The following is a 23,335-nucleotide window of genomic DNA, read 5'->3' on the forward strand; positions in this document are numbered from 1 at the left end:
CTACAGATTCAGCGGAAAAGGGAATACACTTGTGTGCCACTTTAAACAAAAGGTGATAACAACCCCTACATATACTGTGAAATAACACGAGACCATTATTTTTTTTAAAATAAGGAGTTTCTACACACATGTAGATGATCAATTAAAGGGAAACGTGCTCCTGGAAGCAGGAAGAGTCACCTTTTGACTAAAGAAGGATATTGTCCATTGAAAAAAAGAGTTGAAATATTAGTTAATAGTTTTCAGGCCAGAACCTAAGCAATTACACAATATATGGTTGAGGTAGGGAGTAATCTAAATCCATAAATCGAGTAAACAAACTTAACATTTCACCCTGCCCAGGAATCGAACCCAGGTCCTCTTGCTTTTATTTCTTCTTCCCACCCACCCCTCCCTCCCTCTTATTAAAATGTCAGGCAATCTGAGAGGATTGAATGTTAAGCTTTTGAGCTGTCAACAATTCCTCCTGAAAGCTCCGCCCAACCGCTTTGGTTTTGATTTTAAAGCTTTGTGACTCAGAAAGCAATTGTGTTGTAGGTAAATTTGTTTACTTCACAGTTCTCCGCCCAACTATTCATTCAAAACCTTTTCCCACATTTCCTTCTTGGGGTTTGTAACCTCTATCATTGTAATAGCTAATATGGATTGTGTTGCATTAATACCCCCCCAATACACACACAAACATACACTAATTTTAATTAAAATATATAATAGCCTTACCAAGTCACTAAGCCTATTGATCCGGTATTTTTAAAAGAGGAAGATTTAGGTAAATCTCATTCACGCAATAAGCCTTGCATTTGATACAGCGCCTTATCACATCATCGAGACGCCTCAAAGCGCTTCACTGGATTTACTGTAAAGTGACTGTAATTGTAGGTGACCACTGCAGCCATTTCTGCCCTGAATCACAGTCCACAAACAGCCATGATGTGAATGACTAATTTTCTCCGGGGGGGTTGTTGTCCAATGCGCAGGACAGACACTCCCCTCGTGAAGAGGAGAGGTCATAGATTTTTTTATTTATTAAAAAAAAGTCGAGAGCATAACTGTTGAATTCATGATTGATATTCATTTTCAGGTCCTCATTACTTTTTTTTAGACCCACGCTATTTCCTGTTAAAATGACTCACTGCTGGTCAATGCGTCTGATGACTGATATAACATATACCTTGTGTCATGTACGTTTATTCTTTTGTGTTGGCTTTAAGGTTGAGAAATCTATTGTGGTGGCTGGCCTACTTTGTGCCTGTTGCCAGTGTCTTTGTGGATCGGTTTGAGAGATATTTATTTCCAGTGCTTGTGCGTTCTGAGAGGGAAGGCATAGTAAGTCATATTTTATATCTTCCCTCCCTCTCTCCCTCCCTCCCTGAGAGTGTTTAGAAGCATGTGAGTCATCAGATCAGCCGTGCAGAGTTTCTGCCTGTTAGAGAAATTGGGACAGTTGTTCAATTTTTTCCACTTTTTTGGGGTGAAACACTGGCTAAACTTTTGACTTCGACCAAAATAGCTCTTGCATTTCACGTAAATGTTCAGTCGCAGGATTCCTGTGTCTTAGCGCACCAGCCTGTTCCCTTCCCTCTGTTGAAATCATATCTGCCTTTTGGAGGAGTTTTGTAGCTACCACAGTGAATGATGCCTAAATAACATGTTTGGACACATGTAAGGGAAATACGTCACCTTTGGTACATGCCCTAAACCATGCTGCTCCTTTAACTCTGGTATGGAGATAATTAACTCATGAATTATAGACAAAGATCCTCGATAAGACCAACTCCCCTAAACTGTCATCATTCATTCATTCATTCAGCATTGATTGGTAGTGTTCGCCTTCTCTTTTCTTGCAGGCATCGCTTTCATATCTATATTTCCTGACGTGAAAGGCTCGACACAAAAATGTAATGTTGTTGTTGTTGTTAAGAACAAGCCTACATGTTTCTGTGTGTCAATAATAGGCCTGGACACTAAGGATCTACAAGACTCAATCAAAATATGCCTCAGTTATTCTCTTTGAGAAGCACAGTTTGTTTGAAACCTCCTGAGCTGCTTTTGATACTCATTCTGATTGCCTCAGAGTAAACTGACATTTTTAACACTTGTGCCCATCACATCTGTTTCAGGGTATTTATTGAACCTCATGGCTTCTACCTGGCAGAAAGTGAGAGGCTTTTATGATTGGGCGCTGGAAAATGGAGGTAAGAAATATACAATCACGCTGTGTCCTCAAGACTGCTAATTATCATGGCTTACTTAATTAATAATAATCCTTGCATTTGATGCAGCACCTTATCATATCTTCGAGACGTCTTAAAGCATTCAAAGAATAGACAGTAAAGTGAATTGACTGTATATTTTGTGGAAGGAATATCATCAATCGTAGGAGTATGATGTGTGGGAAATGTTACTTTGATGAAGATAATTTACTTTTTACTAAGTATCAGGTATTGCTCCGACTTTGCACCATCTCCCTTGTGATATGATCAACAACAACAAATGGCATTTACACAGAGCCTTTCACATTGGGAGGACGTCCCAAGGCGCTGAATTTGGAGCAATTGACTTGCAGTTATAGCGGATTTCATTAGAGCCCCAAAGTTAGAGCATCAACCTGCAGCACAGCTGTGTGCTGGGGCCGGGCCTCTGTGTTTGTTCCTGATCTCACCTGTGCCTTTGTGGGACGGTGTTAAGGGTCAGAGAGAATGGGAGTCTGGTCTGGTTTGAGGATCTTTATTCTCATTCCAGGAAAAACATCTGTAATAGCTGCACTGCAAGCTCACTTCGCCTGTGTCGTACTATTTCCTCACTATTTCCTCTCAACGACAACAACAATACTTTGTGTTTATATAGCGCCCTTCACACGGGGTAGCCCTTGTAAGTGGTGAAGTCTGACCCCGAGCCAGGGAGGTGGAGGTGACCGTAAGCACCATCAAAAAGGGAAGGTCTTTAGGCGGGACTTGAAAGTGGGGAGGGTGTGGGCAAGGCAGAGGGATGCAGGGAGGAGGTTTCGGGGCGTAGGGGCTGAAGGCATGGCCTCTCTACCCTGCTGCTCAGTCATACCCTCGAATACAGAACTTTTAGTATTTTGCATGCTAAAAAAATCCGTGCAGATGTACAATGTTATCAGAAATGAAGCTTCACACATTGCTTTTCTTGCAGCTTTTCCCACCAGTTGAGTTCTACCATTTCAGATGTCTTTAATTAACCCTAATGTTGGTTAATTATCACCAGCAGAGACACCCGTTGGCAATCTCTCGCCTCTGAACACTTCACTGCAATTTTTATAATTCAAACAGCGACCATAGTCAAACTTGTGAGACATTTGTGCTCATTACCTGCGTATAGAAATTCAGCTGTGATGTGGGGAGTTGTGGAATTTTTCACATGAATTGCTGACTGATGAATGGGTGACTTTCCTGTTGGTCAAAGTGACAAATGACATTCGGTCCATCTGTGACCAGGGTTCCCTCTGCCTCCTCATTCTCTTTGACCTCTCTAAACTTTCGACACCATCGACCACTCTATCCTCATCTACCGCCTCTTCTCTCACCTCAACCTCTGCAGCGCCGTCCTTGATAGGTTCAGATCATACCTCTCACACGCCTGCACTTCATCTCCTCAAACGGCTTCTCCTCTCCTCCATCCCCCGCACCATCTCGTGCAGTGTTCCTCAGGGCTCTGTCCTTGATCCCCTCCTCTTCAACATCTATACGCTCCCTCTTGGTGACATCATCCGCAGACATGGGGTCGATGTATGCGGATGACACCCAACTCTATCTCTCTGCCTCCACCCTTGATTCCAGGGCCACTGCTGTCCTGACAGAATGTCTGTCAGACATCAAGTCCTGGATGAGAGGTAACTTTCTTCAGTAAAACGTCAACAAGCCCGAGGCTCCTGATTGGCTCCCGCAGCGCCTCCTCACCTCAGGCGCTGACAGTATCACCATCCCTGGGGCTCACTCCCCCTCACTGAGCCAGTCCCGAACCTTGGGGTCTTGTTTGACCCTCAACTATCCTTCCTACCCCACATTCGCTCCATCACCCACTCTGCCTTCCCCACCTCCGCAACATCGCCCGGCTCTGACACTGTCTCACACCGCAGGCCCCCGAGACCCTCATACACACCTTCATTACATCGAGGCTCGACTGTGCAAACTCACTGCTTGTCGGTCTCCCCAACTCCTCCCTCCACAGACTGCAGATCATCCAGAACTCTGCAGCCCGTGTCCTCTCCTGCACCAGGCTCCGTGACCCCATCACCCCCATCCTCGCCCAACTCCACTGGCTTCCCATCACACAGAGGATACAGTTCAAGATCCTGGTCCTCACCTTCAAAGCCCTCCATGCTCTTGCACCCCCTGACCTTTCCAACCTCCTAACCCTCTACCACACTGCCCAATCCCTCCATTCAGCGGGCTCCAGCCTGCCTCATGTCCCCCGCCCTTGCTCACTTTACTATCGGCAGGCAGGCCTTCCGCCACTCTGCCCCCACCCTCTGGAACTCCATCCCGCAGTACCTCCATCTCGCCCCCTCCCTCGCCACCTTCAAGGCCCACCTCAAGACCCTCCTCTTCGACCGTGCTGTCAATCTCCCTGCTTCCCTCCCTGCCCTCCACCCTCCCCAACCCCGACCCTCAGCTCGGATCTGTAACTCTGTCTGTCCAGCGCTTTGGGACGTCCTCCCGACGTGAAAGGCGCTATACACATGTAATTTTGTTGTTTGTTGTTGTTGTCAAATAGACGTATTATCCCAAGCACAGGCGTAACAAGGTTCCATTCATACCACAGACATACAATAGATACCTAACCTTTTTTAATTTCCTTGTTGTTTTACCTGACGTGTAAAGTACTGTCTACATTGCTCTATGGAAAATGAGTGACACCAAATTATTTGCACTGCGCAGAACTTGAGATACCTTATGACATTAACTCTTGGTTTGAGTAGCCTGAGAGGGTTAATTAACATCGTGAAGGGTTTGGAAAGCGTTTAAAATGTTTTCCGCCTCGTACAAAAATTTCACGAGAAAAGACTTGGATAGGAGAGGATAGGAAATAGAAGGAGAGCTATTTGTTAACAAAATTACAATAAGCATGTGGATCGAATGGTCGGAAGAACAATAAATTACAAAGGGATTCAAAACAAAAAGATACGAGGTGAGTTCCTGTCAACCAAATTAATTCAGGATTATTATTATTACTACAGAGATTTACACATTCAAGATATCATCTTGCGGACAAAATGAACCAATAGTCTATTCCTGCCTGAAATGCCAGTTTGTACAGGGGATGTAGTCGCAAATTGAATTGAGGTTGATCGTTGATCCTAATAGTTATGGAGGTGGGGGGGGGGGGAAGAGAATTTGTTGGGACTAATTGATCGGGCTTTTGTCTTAAGTGCTTCGCCCACCTCTGGTAACTGTATATTGTTGCCTCCTTGACCTACGTTGCTTTCCCTGAGGTTTCAACTGTGTTCCCATGAACAACGACTTTAACTAGAGTGTATCTTTTGAATAGAGATTTCAATTAGGTACCGTAAGCATTCGTTTTATAAGTTGCTTCCCCTATATTTAAGATGCATGTAAACCTGGATGAAAGGGTGATTAAAAGTTTAAAATGTTGCACGATTGTTTGCCTGCAATTAGACAAATACACTTGGTAGCAATCATTTACGAAGTGCACTGAGATGTTTCGACGTTCAAGTGCTGTATCAAATGCAAGGATTATCATTAATATTAATAGGTTTGCTCGTAAAAGGCTGTTACATGCTTCTTGGCTGAGACTGATCTGAAATTGACAGTTGATTGCAAGTAAGTGTAAATGGGAGCTTGTGGTTGCTAACTTATACTCTCTTCTGTGAGGTTGTCTCCATGTGGCAATCATTAATTTCCCTTTTTTATTTCTGTCACTTCCCTGCCCCAGTAATAATAATATAATAATCCTTTCATTTGATGTAGTGCCTTATCGGGTCTTTGAGACGTCTCAAGGCGCTTCACAGAATACAATGTAAAGTGAATTGACTGTATATTTTGTGGGCAAAATGCAGCAGCAAATACACCCTACAATCTACCCCTCTAGTCTAGGGCATGGCATAGCATGGCAAATCATGGGACAGGCTGATGTATACATCACGTAGTGACTGAAGCAGTGTTGGTGACTTGGGAGAAGTTTTATGCTTGCACTTAGTTGGTGAACTGAGTGCCAGAGCCTTGGGAATTCCTCCCGGTGTGAAAGGCGCGATACAAGTGTCATTTATTGCTGCTGCTGCTGTTGTTGTTGTTGATGTTGAGAATGGTGCTATAGGAGAAAATGTATTTTGAAAGGATTTGGGAGCAAAAGCACATTTTTCATCTTGGTTGAGAAACACTACTATAATCTCTGGACATGCACTAGTTTGCTCTCCACCAGGGATGGCAAAGACTGGCCTGATTGTGGTGGCATTGAGTACATTCAGGCTGCAGCACGTCTGATCACAATGGGACCAACATATAGCGAATTAATTGGTATTCTAATATATTTTAGGTGTTTAGAACAGTTTTATCTTCTAAGCATTTTGCCACGTAAAGCATTGAGATTTGAATCTATTTTTCAGTATACTGTTATGTAAAAAAGACTCATCATATTTCAAATCTTATTCTTTGCATTGGATTTGAATTCTGTTTTATCCATCTCTTTTCAGACAAGAGGACAGACCCCTGGTTCCTTGTTTACTCGCCCGTTCCTGTCACTGTGACCTTCATTGTTTACCTTCTCATTTGCAAGTATGGACCAAAGTTTATGCTGACGCGGGAACCATTCAGTCTGAAATATGTCCTGATCATTTACAATTTTCTCCTCGTTGGCATCTCATCCTACATGTTTTGGGAGGTATTTGATTTCCTTGTTCATTGTAACTGAAAGTCTTCTGCTTGAGTACATTTGAGGCATCTCTAAACTGCCTATACTAACGTACAACATCATTGGTTGTGTATATTCTTCTCTCTGACCTGCCTGTCCGCTCAGCTAACTCTGTGCTCCTGCCCTTTCCTTACGCCCTCCACTCCACCATCTGAAATCTGCTTTTCCTCTCTGAAACTCCTTCCGCCTCTCCTCCACTATCTGTCTGTCAAGCGCTCCGAGACGCTGTCCGACGAGAAAGGCACTATGTAAATTCTTGTTGTGGTTGTAATTTGAAAGTCTCCTGGAAAAGCTTTCTCTTTGATCGTACCTATGGACAAAGTCATTTTCCAACCTCCTCCAACCTTCCCTCTTCTCTCAAAGATTATGACGTGATTCTTGAGTGTTCAACTAAAGTGTTCAGTCGATGTGAAGCTCTTAACAACAAGGATAATTAAGTGTTAGGAAGGATGGATGGAGAGAGAGACAGAGAGAGAGAGAGAGAGAATGTGTTATGTACAGTAAAACTCACACAAGTCATATCAGTCAGGACCGTAACCTTCAATATGATTTACACAAAGTCTGAGTTGAAGGCAAACTGTATAAATTGTATAAAATCCGATTTCCTCAATAGCCTACACTGCGCAAGTGTAATTCAACGTATGGAGGTTGACTGCCTTCCTTGGAGTTGCACAAATTTAATTTGATTTTTGCTTTTTTACAGTTTAATTTGACAATCGTATTTTCAGATGAAAACATTGGATTCCCGTTCAACTTATGTTCAAACTGAAAACTCTTGAGTGTTATTAATTTTACAATGAACAAGATGGAATAGAATCTGAACCAAGTCTGTAGGGCTGTATAAATTATTTCAATGGAGTACAAAGAGCCTTGTCAGGTAGTGGGATGTATTATGTGTTGATTTCTAACAGATTCCTTAATGGGAAACCAGCTATACATAAGAATTAATAATAATCATCCTTGCATTTGATACAGCGCCTTATCATGTCTTCTCGACGTCTCAAAGCGCTTCACAGAATATACTGTAAAGTGAATTGATTGTGTATTTTGTGGGCGAAACACAGCAGCCAATTGCGCACAGCAGCGTCCCACAAACTGTCGTGGATTGAAGTGATCAAATTATTATTTTTTGAAGGGATTATTACCCCCAGAAAAGCGATCCGCCAATCGACTAACAATCGGTTCCTACTTACTGCTGGGTAAACAGAGGTGTTTGGGGTAAGGAAACTTCCCTAACATTTCACCCTGCCCGGGAATTGAACCCAGGTTCTCTTACTTGCGAGGGGAGTGCTCTAACCACTACACTACTCCACAAAAGCTACAGGAGGTTTCATTCCACTGAATGTTTCCTTCCAGGTTCTAAATATAAAATGATAGAGAGCCTACAGCATGCCACAAGGCAGCACACATTGATGATTTCATACACCACAACACTTAAAAGTTTTCCGAACTTCATCTCAAATGTATTACTCCTTGCAGATAGCGGACAATGACGTCTAACAATTCCTGCTTGTATTTTTGCTGACAGGCGTCAGTCACAGTGGACAGCAGAGAAATGTTAACTCTCATTCGTGTAACTGATGAATTGACAAGGAAATAATATCTGCCTGCATTTTCGTGGCCATTACAGGGAAGAAGTAACCACAGCTTCTCCATAATGTTCAATTTATTATTTGAACGTTGAGCAGAAACTTGTTCAATCAGTGGGTGGAGAGAATGTGGTCGAAACAAAAGGGAACAATGTACTGATGAAGAAACTCATACATTTACGTGGTAAAAATGCTCATAAATTGAAACGCAAGGGAGAAGAGAATAGGAGATGGGCTTTGGGAGGGGTTAAAGGTTTGTGTGGAGTAAGTGATAAGGCGCTATATCAAATGCAAGGATTATTATTGTTACTGTTATTAAGTTACCGGCTTTTCACATTTCCGATGGTTTCTCTGCTTAAATACCTCAACAAATTCACAGTGAAGATTAGAAGTGGGAGCTAAATAAAAACTGTGCGTTGCTGCAAATGGGTTTACACAAGATTGCATAGAAAATTCATTTTTTTTTTTAACCCTAACTTTAATTGCCAGATGGAGTGGTCGCAACTGTAGACCACGAGAAGGATTAACATTAGGAGAGAGAAGCCGAATTGGCTAATGTGACTGAAAAGGACAGACTGTTTTTGCCGAGTTTTAACCATTCATTTCCAGTATTAATTTCTGGCCACAAAGGGGGTCTGGTGGGCTTTTTGCGTACAACATTAAAAAAAAGTATGTTTGCACCACTCTGATTCTTTTTTATATGTAGTAATAACAATAATAATCCTTGCATTCGATACAGTGCCTCATCAAGTCTTGTAGACGTCTCAAAGCGCTTCACAGAATATACTGTAACGTGTAGTGACTGTGTATTTTTTCTATTGACCATTTCCAAACAGTGTCAGGTGGCAATAGCAATAATAAGTGTACAGGATGCTGTGTTACATTGCCAGGTTGGTTCAAATCATCAGAAGTCACATGGAAGCTGCAAGGTGCTCTAATAATAATAATAATCCTTGCATTCGGTACAGCACCTTATCACGTCGTTGAGTCGTCTCAAAGCGCTTCACAGGATTTACCTTAAAGTGTAGTGACTGTGTATTTTGCGGAGGAAACGTGGCAGTCAATTGCGCACAGCAGCGTCCCCACAAACAGTCTGTGGATTGAGTGACCAAATTATTATTAATAGTTTTGTTGAACAACACCCAGAAAAGCGATCCGCCAATCGACTAACAACCGGGTTCCTACTTACTGCTCGGTAAACGGTGGCGTGTGGAGCAAGGAAACTTGTCCAACGTTTCGCCCTGTGTAAACAATATCGAGAGGGAATAGAATGGCTCGAGTTGCCTCACTCTCTTCAGTTCTACCTGTGGGAGGAGCGTCTCACCTGAACATCTATTCCGACTGCTCAGGTGAGATGGCACAGTGCTCTGCTGGTGGCCTTGAGGGAAAAACAACAGGATATTCTCTTGATCCAACCATCAGTACGTTACAAACTTGATGTTTTGAATAGGTGGTTAGGCAAATCTTATGTAAACACATATAGGTAAAGCAGATCAGACACCTGGCCACTCTGAACTGTTGCTTAGGCTTCTTTTTCCTGTGTTACAATGGGAATCTGTATGGATTTCCGGTTTATCATTGAAGTCTCTGTGTTTGGATAGTACAAGAAGCAGGTCGCGCCTGATGACCTTCTTCTTCGACCAGTGCCTAGGGTCACCTCCCCCCTCTCCCCCCAGCTCGGTGTTGGGCTCCTCCACTGTCAAGCGCTCTGGGACGCTGCTCTGTGTGAAGGGTGCTGTGTTGTTGTTGTTGCAAGCCGTTGTTGTATAAACTTACTTTACGTCTAATTTTGACCTTTCTAGTTTCTGGTGACGTCTGTTCGTGCTGAGTACAGCTATCGATGCCAACCCGTGGACTACAGCAACAGTGAGCTGGGACTGCGGGTGAGAAACATAGACACTGTGGTTGGGGGGAGGGGGAGGGTGGGTGTGGCAGAGATTGCTGTGAAGGTTTGTGTTACCAAGTTTGTCTTTCATCGTGTACCAGTTAAAAGGATCTTAGCATCCAAATTTACACTTGACGGTCCTTGCTGAGGGAGTAACAATCACAATAATAATTGTTCCGCCTCCTGGGTTTTGCTGGATTCTGTGTTGTTCGGTTACTGATCTCCATAACAGATTGGGTGTTTCCAGGTTAGACCAGAATATGATGTTTATTCATGTTAAGTTGCCCTCAGAAAAATACATTACAAGTTCTCAATGGGCAGTTTGCCAGTTTTCAAGAGCTCAGTCCTTTTGTGGTCCTTTGTTCTTGAAACAAATCAGATGATAAATATCAAATAGATCGATTTCTGCGAGAAAATAACATCTGGGGAGACAGTCTATAGTTTGGGGCACGACATCCCAAGCGACTGCCAAGATGGTGGAAGGCGAACTAGATGGAACTTGGTCTTCTTTCGCCAGCAAATTCTTATGTCCTTATGATATGGGTGGGGGTGGGGGATATTGTGGTGCACAGCAAATCAACACCAAAAGGACAATTTGAGGTTTGCCATCACTGGTTGAATAAGCCTGGCAGAGCTGAGGTGTCAAGTCTGAGGATTCAGATGAAGAACTGGAACATTCAGGTATCTGTTCTTTGTCTGGAGATGTTTAATGACTGCTCTGAGGTCTTCCTGCTGTATTCTGTAATGAATATCTTTATTTACAGATGGCAAATGTCTGCTGGTGGTTTTTCTTCTCCAAGGTCATTGAGCTGATGGACACAGTGAGTGTTGATCTTGTTATATACATCTTTGCTTGAGGAGCTCTATAAGATTGTCTGTTTAAAGCTCTGTTTCTGTCTGAGGGACAGTACGAGGACCTTTGCCAGGTTTGCTGTCCGTGTGCAACAGGCTTTCTGGCCAAATGGCCTCCTCTGTACTGCATATAGGGGACTGGGACCAGAGACTTTTATTATAATTAGAATAATGATTGCATTTGTTATAGTGCCTTATCATGTATTGAGGCTTCACAGAATGTACTGTAAAGTGAATTGACTGGATATATTTTTTTGACTCCTATCTGGTTCTGCAGAGCACTGTTCTAACTCGTTATGCCGCCCAGTCTATTAAATTGTATATTGGCTATCAATTTAAAGAAATCCATTGTTATCAAATTGCACTAAAGGCAAGAGTAGCTGCCTGAGGTCTAACAGGAGAAAAGTGAGAAGAAAATCCATAAAGAGAAATCCAGATCACAGTCTCCACATTGCAAACAACCTGAGTCATAGAGAACAGAGATGTTCTTCGATGATGTAAACCTCCATGAAATTACCGAGTCTTTTATAGTGGACAAAACAAGTCACAATTATTGCTTATTGCTCTTTACCATAACATTCTCAGCTGTTGTGCATTACTGTATCACAACAGTTGATTAGTATCCACTTCATAGATTGTCTAGTGGTATGGGATTGTTAAGTCGATTGGCAGATTGCTTTTCCGGGGGTAATAATAATGCAAATTTGGTCACTCAATCCACGACTGTTTGTGGGACGCTGCTGTGTACAATTGGCCGCCGCGTTTCGCCCACAAAACATACAGTCAATTCACTTCACAGTAATATCCTGTGAAGTGTTGAGACGCCTTGAAGACATGATAAGGTGCTGTATCAGATGCAGGGGTTGCTATTAGTTATTTAAATTCAGAGGCGAAAATAATAATTACGTGCAAAGGATATTTGGCACAGTCAGTAATTTCCCTATACCTCGCGTAGGTTGACTGAAAACGTACGTATAATAATGCTAAATATAGGCACGTGTTGCTTCATCATGGTTTTGCAGCATTTATGAATCGGGTCCAAACATGTAGCTGAATTTAGCCTCGCCAGCGCTGAGGATCAAACACAGTTGAATGTAGTTTGTCTGGAGCTCAGATGCTATACATAGATCCTAGTCGAGAAGAAATCTCTCTCTCTCTCACTGGATGCTAATTCACAGAACTTGGTCATTACAACTCGGTCCTTTACCATTGAGAAATCGGGAACTTGCTTTGCGGAGAGGGAGAAAGAAATTATAACTTGCCACCTTGACGGAAAACTTGGGCTTACTTATACACTGATCAAATGCCCCTGAGAACGAACCCAACTCTCTACACTGTAACTGGATTGAACTATTTCTCTGTATAATCTCACTAAATAATGTAAAGAGAATAGAAAGGTAGAATAATATGGATTACACTCTGCAATTTTAATTGGCTTTCCGAGGGTATTTTCCAATTGCAATTATTTAGATGTTTGTCTCTGTAGAATATCACACGAGATGACACAGAATAAAATCCTATTAGAAATTTAATCTCCCAGTGTGAAATATGATTTTCAAGCCTCTAAAATGGAATTTGAATGAAATCAATGCTAATGTCCCCTTAGAGAGAGATTTCACATTTGTTTTTAAAAGTGCTCTCTCTGGTGGCTCAGCATTATTAATGGCGCTCTCTCTCTCTCTCTCTCTTTCCCTCTCTCTCGCTGGCCGTGAAGGGCAAGTCTGCCTGTGTCAGAGCTAATTAGAGAGCGGATTAAATAGGGTGCAGCAAATCTAATTGAGCCAAGATCAGAGAATTTAACCTCGCCAGCGCTGAGGATCAAACACAGTTGAATGTAGTTTGCCTGAAGCTCAGATGTCATACGTAGATCCTAGTCGAGAGGAAATCTAGTTATTTAAACTCTCTCTCTCCGTGGCAACCCCTCATCCTCTCCTTCCTCTTCCCCCCTCCCTCCCCCAAAGATTCATGCTTTTTGCATTTTTGCGAAGTAACTGTCTGCATTAGGTCTGCGGTTTGAAAGTATAAATCAGGAACTCTCTCTCTCTCTCTCTCTCTCTCTCTGTGTCCCCCAAAAGGCTGTGGATTGTGGTCAGATCTATTTCACATTTTCAAGACTGAGGTGAATAGATATTTGTTAGGTCAGGGATATGGGGCAAAGGCGGGTAATTGGAGTTGAGATTCAGATCAGCCATTATTTTATCGAATGGCAGAACAGGCTCGAGGGGCTGAATGGCCTACTCCTGATCCTATGTATTTTCTTGTGTGTGTGTTTTTTTTTCACTGCTGTTTTATTGACTGACTTGTGTCCTTTTTGGCAGATATTTTTTATTATGAGAAAAAAGCAAAATCAGGTCACCTTTCTTCACGTCTACCATCACGGCACCATGATTTTCAACTGGTGGGCGGGGGTGAAATACGTACCCGGGGGTCAATGTAAGTAAACTTATCCCACACGGAAAACATTGGGCACAGAAACTCTTTCCGATGATGATAATTTTGCTCGGTTTGAAAGTCAGAACTTGTCTGTCCCCTCCCTCCCTCCCTCTCTCCCTCCCTCCCCTGACAGCTAATGGCTAATCCCAGGTCAAAGTCACATCATTACTAACCAGTGTTCACCTTTGCCCACACACGATCGTCTTTGCGATCAAGTCACCATCCTGTTTAATTTGAACCATTTTTCTTTATTCCGCTCATCTATTTTCTTGCTGAAAGCAAACGTACAGAACCCATTTGGTAGCCTTGGCCCGTAGTGTAACTAGACTCAGTGATGCTGTTTTTACTTGTGTCAACTGCTTGACTTGTACCCTCTGCTGCCCGCTATTATGGGGATCATTTTAGGCAGATTGGCAGATAACAGTGGGCGCTCAGCTCACAACATTAATAGTCTAATAGTGTGGAAGCACTATGCAAACGCCAACTGAGAGCCGTTATTGACAAGTAGATGTATCTGTTTCACAGGCCAGCGGCCGGCCAGCCAGCCTCTATTCTGCATTATTTACACTCCTTGTCATTCAGACCAGTTTGTGATTATTGCTGCAACTTTATATTGCGCGCACGTCTCAGTATTCATGAACCGCATTGTGAAGTGCGTCTGACGTAATCCTGAGCTAGAACAATGGGAAACAGTCCCAACAAGTAAGGCAAAGGTGAATCCTCTTCCCCGTCCCTCTCCAAAACCTGGTTCTGGAAAGATACCTCCGCGAGGACCTTTGTGTCATGTGTTAGAAACTGGCTTCCAGCTCGCGGCAAAATGCCCCCGATATGAGCGTGCAAATAATTTCTCTTCCATCTTATCTCCAGCTTTCTTCATCGGCCTTTTGAATTCTTTTGTTCACATCGTGATGTACATGTACTATGGCATTGCAGCCTTGGGGCCCCACATGCAGAAGTACCTGTGGTGGAAACGTTACCTCACCATGCTTCAGCTGGTAGGTTTGGGCTTTGTCATATCATCCATTATCCACTCAAGTCGGAGACGTCTTTTCGATTACTGATAATTGGTGAATATTTTGTTGGCTTCAAGTTGAGAAGGAGCTGCGGTGCTGGGGGAGGTTTGGGAGCTGTGTGAGAGTGCTCTGTAGACTTGGTGCTTCTCACTTAGCAGCTTTGTGTTGTATTTTGAGTTGATGACCGTACAAACCTGGAGCGAGTTACGTCTGGGTCAGAAGGTACATTTATTACACTGAAATAGCTTCCCAACCCTTGATGGCTGAAGGTTTTCTCAGTTTGTTCCTCCATCTCCTTTACATTGGCAATTGTCTCCTTCCTCATTTGTAAGTTGTCTTGTGATTGGTGCAGTGGTGTGGATAGAGCAGCTTTGCATGTGGTTTATATCCCTATTAAAATCTGTTTGAATGATGGAGTTATGCCCTGATTTTGTCTCAAAGAGAATTTGTAGGTGAAGGATTTGCATTTCAGTAAAATTTATCTGCCCCGCCCCCATCCCCCCGCAGCCCGCAGCCCCCCGGCCCCCGCAGCCCCCGCCCCCATCCCCCTGTCCCCCCGCCTCCATCCCCCCGCCCCCGTCCGCAGCATCCCGTCCCCATCCCCCACAGCGCCCATCCCCCCGTTCCCCCGCCCCCATCACTCTGCCCCCGCAGCCCCTGTCTGAGAAGCTTCTGTCTGTTTTGGTGCATCAGTGAACGCACTCACCTCCTTCAGGCCCTTTGATCTGATTCCCCTTTTACCTGTTTGACATCGGTCCCGCACTCCCTGAAAGCGGAGAGCGACGCTGTCTGAAACGATCAATGGATGTTTGCTGTGGTCTGAACGGACATTGCCTACGATACAATTCAGAGATGTCTGACCTGTTTGTTTGTTTGTTTGTTTGTTTGTTTCTGCTCTTGTTTTTAGGTCCAGTTTTTGGGTATTGCTGCTCACACCTCCTATAACCTCTTCACAGACTGCGATTTCCCAGATGGGTTTAACCTTTTTGTATTCCTCTACATCATCACCATCATCATCCTGTTCTGCAACTTCTACTATCAAACCTATATCCACGGCAAACGGAAAACAGCCTAAACCACAGGAAGTACCATCTTTGGATTTCTTTATCCATTGAGAGCATCTATAACAAACTCCTCACATCTACCACAGGCGTAAAGTGTCTTTTTTGGGGGGGGAGGGAAAGGGTGAAATGCAGGAGGAGCCGGGGGTGGGAGGGGGGAATTAAAGCAAAAGTGTCTTCTTATGATACCTACTTTTGTACATGAGGGTAACTGAGGAGGAAGGGTTTTTGTGGTACTCCCCTGAGAAAAGGTATTTTTTTTTCATTCTGTCATTGGAAAATTCTCAAAAACAAAAGTTTAGCGCACATGGCCAGGACAGTTGGTCAGAATTTGCTGCCAGTACCTATTTACCTGTCTCTCCAAAACATCCCTGATGAAGGCACGAAAAAGATTTCAAATTTAAGACTGAATTTCAACATTTTCCGGCAATGAATTTTGAGACTCTGGTGTTTAGTGGCTATGTTGCTCATTCACAGTGTTAGTTAGTTAGTTGGTTGGTTGGTTGGTTAAGCTGAAAAGGATCAATATGTTATGATGCCAGGCCACAAAGCATTTGTCTGCACTTTGCTGCTTCAGGCAATGGATGCTCTATGGTGTAAGTTCTAATTTATCTAAGTGTCTGCTTCCAAGGTCACATAATACTGAAGTGTGATGGCACATAGCATTGGGGTGCTAGCACATCAAGGCTTTAAATGTGTAAAATATACTCGGGGGGTTGGGGGGTTGGTTAGCAGAGTCTCCCCAGGCCTGAACTCCCTGTGAGGAGAGGAGATACCCCGCGGAATAATAATCCTTACAAGTATGTCTGTGGTAATCAAAAGCAACCTTGGAGGTCTAGACATGCACTGAGCTCTACCACCCAACGCCCTAATGGATAGATTGATCCTAGCTGGACATGTCTTCTGTTTTTTTTCATATTATTTTATCAACTTCCACCATGTTTGGGCTGGANTTTTTCACGTGGAGTGTGGAATCCTGTGCTGGAGTCCGGTGTTGGGTTGGCAGCCATGTGTACTTTCAAACGCACAATGGACACATGGTTATAAGAGAATAAAATGAAGAAACAAATGAGGGTGTGGTGGAGGGGTGGGATGTGGGACTAGGGATAGGATTGAGGATAGACACTCGTGTGGAGTATAAACACCAGCAGAATGGCCTGTTTCTGAGCTGTAACCGCTATGAATCTAGGACTCTCTGGGTACGGGAGGATGCGAATGTCTGGAATGTAGATACTAGTGAAGTGTGTCCGGTTACCACTTGGTGGGCCTGGAGATGTTGGCCATTTCCTTCCTCCCAAAATCTCGTCTCCTCTGTAGAGTCTGACTCAGTCCTTCCTTCCACAGACAGACCACACCTAAACCTCTCCTGCTACTGCACACCACCCCACTCCATCTTCTCTGTTGGGGGGGAAGTTCTGCATAGACACTCCCTGATCCCCAAAGGCCAATCCAGTACCCACTTCAGAATATTCATTGCTCTCGCCTGTCTCTTACCTATTGTTTTGCCTTCTCCCTCTTTTCCCTGCTCCCCCAAGGCACACCTTTGCACACATCAACCTGCTCAGGCTCAGTTGCGTTATTTCAGAGTATTTATTCATCCATCGGTTTCCATCCCTATTATACTCCGAATACTGACATTTAAATATCAAATCGATAACTTAGCTGCTTTTTTTAAATAAAAATTCTCAACAGCTCTCTACAGAGGTTTCTACAATCTCCTCCATCCTGAAGGAAAATTCTGCTTGAGGCTTTTTTTCCTGTTAAAAATGTATGTCGTTCTTCTCTTGCGGTCAGTAAATCAAATTGCCTCCTTAAATCTACCTCATCTATGGAGCTCACTATTATAAAGACCTTGGATTAAGTGTCTTCATCTTTGTGAGTCTCTCCTAATAAGTTATCCGAGTCTGAAAATAATCTTCCGGACACTCTGTTTTGTTTCGGAAGATGAGGTGCTCTTCAAACTGGACACAGTAAGCCAAGTGTGGACACACTAGATATTCCGAACCCGGTAGGAAAAAAAGTGATTTCACAGTGTATGCGATCCTGTAATGCCCTGTCAATAAGCATTGTTTGATGGTAGCTTCACCTCTGCCTTTAGATTGAAGAGCTTCGTTGACAGAAGTTTCACATTATCTGAAAGCTTTTAGTGGGTAATGTATCATCGCATCCAGATGTTTCCCTCTCCACATCTGCTTGTAGCCAAGTCACCCTAACCATTGTGTGCTGTGCCTGGTTCCAACTTCCATCCCCTTATACTTGTGTACGTGAAGAGCGAGGGAAGCTGATTGTTCAGAAAGAGATATACTATATTAGATTAGTGAGTTGGCATTTGACTTACACCTGGACTCTCAGTTATTGCAGCCAGAAAAACCCAATCCCATCCCGTGTTGTTTTTTGTTACTTGAGCCCTCAACCTGTGCTTCCTTCCCAGTATCTCACCACTGATCTGAAAGGCTGTGGCAAAGTCGTGGGAGATAGGTTGAGGGTCTGACACAATAAAGGGGAAGGAGAGGGGATGTAATAAACTGAGGCAAATGGAGAATTTAAAGTCGGGCTCATCTGATTTCCCTCCATAATGTCACACTGGATGAGCACAACATGTCCATTTGAGTTCCATATAATGGAGTGTATTAAACCAGAGACTTCTATCCTCCACTCTCCCCTCTGGTTAATGTGGGAATAGCTTGTAAAGGCGAGTTCAAGGACTGTGATAGCCGTTTACATCAGAAACAAGCCATTGTCATTTTCTTAAGCTGGGGCTCATTGCACTTTTTTTTATTTTTGAATTATTCAGAAGAAACAGCCTGATAGTGATCCTCCAAAGTCAGGCCAGTCATCTTTATTTGCCATGTACAGGATACACCAGAAGTGGCCTGACCACTCCTTTGATTTCTTCTCATTCCCCTACACTTTGTTTCTTCAGCTCTCGGCCGCTCACTTGGTTTTTGTTCTCGAGGTCTGACCTGCTAAGTGTTAATTTCTGGTTAAACGATCAAGCGAATGCAAGCAGCTATTGCACACCGCAAACCTCAATGGCATTTACATTAACCCTCTGCTGTAATACTGTTCAGGTCTTGCTTCCTGATCCTGATCACTTTATTAGGGTTTTCTTTTCCCCTGCTGAATGTATTGGCTGATTGACCTTCTGTTGGCTGAGGACAATGTATTCTGGCCTCTAGGGCAAAGGGAGACCTTGCCTCAACTATTAAGGAACAAAGAGGACAAAGATTTTTTTAAAAAACATGGAGTGATTTTCAAAGTAAAAGTGCCTGGCTGACTCAGCTCCGAGTCCTGTATCCTTTCAGGTCAAACCCTGCGTAGCATGTGCGTGTTGTCAGCTTGTGCATCTATTATACGTAGCACAGATACAGAGACATCAATGCACGTTAAATGGTCCAGGAATTTCAAAGGGAAATGAGCAATGATTAATAGCCCAGTGTGTGCAGAGCCTGAAACCTCTCAAACCTGGAAATCTCAGGAATATCCATTATTTTCCGTAGGAGTTCATTGGTCATTTTTTTTAAAGGAAATAATTAGTGTTGCTCTTTAAACAGTGTGTACATTTTGTACCAGTGTACTTTATGGATAATTAGAAATCGAATCACTGTATGAACTATCTGTGACTGTGTTTTAAAGGAATTACTTTTGGCAGCTGTTCAGTAGGTCCAGTAGCAAGGAAAAGCTCCTCCCAAAGCCCAGTGCGCATGGTAACGTCCTACAGAAATCAGACCAACACCTGATGGTGAAAGATGTACATGTGCTAACTTCAGGTGGAGAGTTGGAAAGTCCATACACACACACACACACACACTCGCTCTGAGCTCACCAACATGACTCACTGTCAAATCTCCCACATGAACAGTAGCTGTTCGGAGGAGGGACTCAAAGGTGCCCCCAAGCCAGTGGAACCATTTGTACCACAGTAGAAAGGGAGGCAGGTGGGTGGGGGGTGGAATAACCATCCGGGTGGGAGGAGAATATAGGGAAAAATACTATTTTGTAAAATATTGTGGTTTTGTTGATCATTGCACTGGAAAATTAACATTTTCTTTAAATTTTACGTCGCCTATGTTAAAGCTCTAGGACTTGCATTGCTCTAGCGAGTACGGTGAGGAGTCCTGTATTCCCAACCTAAAGTGACACAATAACATTGATTTTTTTTTACCACCATTTCTTGCTTCTTCCTTGCATGCCCCTCAAGCTGCCTGCCTACTCTGAGCTCTGAAGGGGAGTGCGAAGGGGATCTTTTGCTCTTGTTTCTTTTTGCTGCTGATGGTTTACCCACCTGGTTGGGTGGCGTGCACTGTGCCATGAAATGGCTGCCAATGTTTAGCACTTCCTGTTGGCTAATCCAACCCGATTGTGACTGCTGCTCTGTGTTCGGGGAAGCTCTGAGTAGGGATGACAGTCACACCTGGCATTCTGATGACATTCTCCTGATACCCTGATGCAGTGTGTTTGCAGATAGGCTGTCTTCTTGTTTTGAATTACTTAGCAGCCCATTTGGCTGATGTTTTCATTTAAACAACCGCTATGCAAGACCCGACAGATATACATCTTAAATCAAGTTGTAATAATAATAACCTGGTCACTCGGTCCACGACTGTGGGACACTGCTGTGCGCAATTGGCTGCTGCGTTCTGCCCACAAAAATGTACAGTCAATTCACTTTACCGTATATTTTGTGAAGCGCTTTGAGAACATCTCAAAGACTTGATAAGGCGCTGTATCAAATGCAAGGATTATTACTTTAATATCTGTGATGTCTTGCATACTGGTCATTACAGGTTCCAGAATGGGAAGAGTAGAAATAGTCCAAACTGTCCTTTCAAAGGAAAGAATCCTTCCTTGTTTAGTCATTAGTCAAGGAAATGAAACCACTAGGACCAGTTGATGTTGAGGGGGTTGGGAATTGCATGGTTGTGTGATTCAGTCATTAGCCCAAAGATTGAATGGAAACCTGGGACTGAGTCACAAGCTCATCCAAATCCATATTTGTCACATAATGAAAGATTAACTGCACCTTTATGTTGAGTCAGACCATTGTTTCAGACTGTTCGGAAGTGTGCAGTAGTTCATAGCACTGCTGTAGAACTGCAGATACTGGAGGGCATTTGGATCAGTCTCTGCCCAACCTGGTTTCCTGTTTAAACCGAGCTATTCTTGAGCTATTTATAGTTGTGGGTCTTGCAATATCACTTGATGAGTGTCCTGTTTGTCAGATCCTGGCTCTTAATGGATCGGAGCATTGAAGTAATAAACATAGTCACGAGCAGATCAAAGCTCAAGTGATTTTTTTTTAACGTTGAGCGGAAATATTGTTGACCGTTTCAGAAGACGATCTTCATATGACTATTTGTTCACTGCTCTTGTTCTCTGGTTACCGGAAGTTGTTTATATGCAGATTCTCCAAATGAGAGGGGATTGGGATGGCTCCAGTAATGAGAAATATTTCAATTGTCATTGGTAACTAATCGGCAATAACTGGCTGTTATCCTCTATTATAAAAAGATTGCACTGGAAAATTAAAAATGTTAATTTTAAATATCCTATGTTGAAGCACTAGGACTCACCTTGTTTATTGTATTCCCAACCTAAATATATACATTAATGTTGATTTTTATCACATTCCTTTCCTCTGTGCCTGCTCCCTAGCTGTATGTTCTGAAGGAGAGTGTGTGGCCCAGGCAAACACAGTATTTCACGATCACAGTATAGAATTAACAACACTCTTGACAGTGTCAGCAGAGAGACAGTCACTCAAATGGTTGTCCAAAAAAAAGTAAAAATTATTTTTTAAGTTCCGAAAGAGTCTGTTTTGAAAGATGTGATAGCAATGAGCGCTGAGGAGCTCCTGTGGGGTTATGAGATTGTTTGTTTGTTTGTTAAATAGATGTTACTAGGATAATAATTGCAGACTGACCTATTAAATGTTTTAATGAAGATTTCTTGCGTGTGATGTTTTTACTACACAGTATTTACTGTAAAGGGAAATTACTATTTTGGAGACAAATGTGGTGGCCAATTGATGCACAGCAATGTCCCACCAACAGCCATTAAGTGACTGTTGTCAGTGTTGTTGGCCAGGACACCAGGAGAAACTCACTGCTCTCTTTGAAGTGTCTTGGGATCTTTTGACAGGACCTCAGTTTAAGGTCTCACCTGAAGGACGGAACCTCCAGTGCCTCCCCAACACAGTGTAGGAGTCGGCTTAGAGCGCCAGTTCAAAGCCCCAGTTGAACCCACAAACCCTCTGACTCTGAGGGGAGAGACAGCTACTTGTGAGCCAGAGCCACACCTCAAACGAGTCATGCCACTTTACAGGCGGCTGCTGGAGCTAAAACAGAACACAAACTCCAGATGCTGGCGATCGACAGACTGGCCAATCAATGTCTAAAAGAGTACGACGTTAGCGGATTTTTTAGGTACGTTGCTGAGCTGCTGAGCTGCTGAGCTGCTGAGGTAAGGAAGCTGTTCACAGCAAAATGCTCTCAGCGACCCCCGCCTACCTCAGTACAGTTTTTGGACGGCAAATGTTTGAACCTTTTTTTTGTATTTAAAAAAATGTAGTTGGGAATTTTAATTATTATTAATAATGTAATAATCCTTACATTGTAATATTAATAATAATAATAATCCTCGCATTTGATATAGCGCCTTATCACGTCATTGAGACGTCTCAAAGCGCTTTGCGGGATATATATATATATATTCTGTTATTATTCTGTTCCAACAGTTAACACAGGTTATAATCTCACTTCCAGTTAACATCCAGAGATTAGGCTACAGCATTGTGGCCTCCAGAATTGCCGGGATGTGCTTCTCAAAAACACTATGCATTGAATGTAGTCACAAATCATGGACTATCTGCTGAGTCTCTGATCACTTCACGTCTCCATGTGGAGTGCCGGCCGCAGTTCAGCACTAGATGGCATCAACGGTCCTTGTACAAGGTATTTTCCAGTTGTGTTATGAACTTTTATTGTACTGTACAACTTTGGAAAAATAAATAAAAGGCGCAGATATGTGTGAGCGCTTTAACTCTAATAATAATAATCCTGGCATTTGATCTAGCGCCTTATCACGTCGTTGAGACGTCTAAAAGTGCTTCACAGGATACACTGTAAAGTGGAGTGACTGTGTGAAGTCGACAGACTTCAAAATGTCGATAATGCTAATTTATGGACAACTGTACTTGAATTCTGAGCTGTTTTGTGTTGTGGACTTTATGCTCACCAGGAAATTGAGCTGCCACAGCCCATTTATTTATTATATATATATAGTAATTTTCTGGGGAAGAACTGATAAATCGCTCCAGTATAAATATTTCCGATGTGTGTCCATTGAAATCTAACGTGGAACGTTAGTTACTTTGTGCAATAATAATAATTTATGTGGGGCCCTCACAGCAGCCAGAGAGAGAGAGAGAGAGAGAGAGACTTCCCATCTGCCTGGGCTACATTCATACCAAATCTACTGAAGGTTTTTACTGAGTTGGATTATCAGGTGGGAATGATATACTGTAAAGTGAATGCTGATAGCTGCCCAATATGCTGACAGCTGGTCGAAGACAGACCGAGACATAAATCACCTGAGCAACTCTTGTCTAAC

The 23,335-nt window shown here is 43.1% G+C and overlaps 1 protein-coding gene across 1 annotated transcript; it reads left to right on the plus strand.

Moving 5' to 3' along the window:
* The first annotated feature begins 2,123 nt into the window (after positions 1-2,123).
* Positions 2,124-21,669, plus strand: LOC103182793 (elongation of very long chain fatty acids protein 4). The gene is made up of 7 exons (XM_042335317.1): positions 2,124-2,195; positions 6,674-6,861; positions 10,283-10,363; positions 11,130-11,186; positions 13,536-13,650; positions 14,518-14,645; positions 15,571-21,669. Exons 1-7 carry the CDS (start codon positions 2,138-2,140, stop codon positions 15,736-15,738), a joined length of 795 nt encoding a protein of 264 aa, XP_042191251.1. The 5' UTR covers positions 2,124-2,137; the 3' UTR covers positions 15,739-21,669.
* Positions 21,670-23,335: the final 1,666 nt, after the last annotated feature.

This window comes from Callorhinchus milii, unplaced genomic scaffold (genome assembly GCF_018977255.1).
Source record: "Callorhinchus milii isolate IMCB2004 unplaced genomic scaffold, IMCB_Cmil_1.0 Scaffold5, whole genome shotgun sequence".
In the NCBI taxonomy this organism is placed as follows: domain Eukaryota; kingdom Metazoa; phylum Chordata; class Chondrichthyes; order Chimaeriformes; family Callorhinchidae; genus Callorhinchus; species Callorhinchus milii.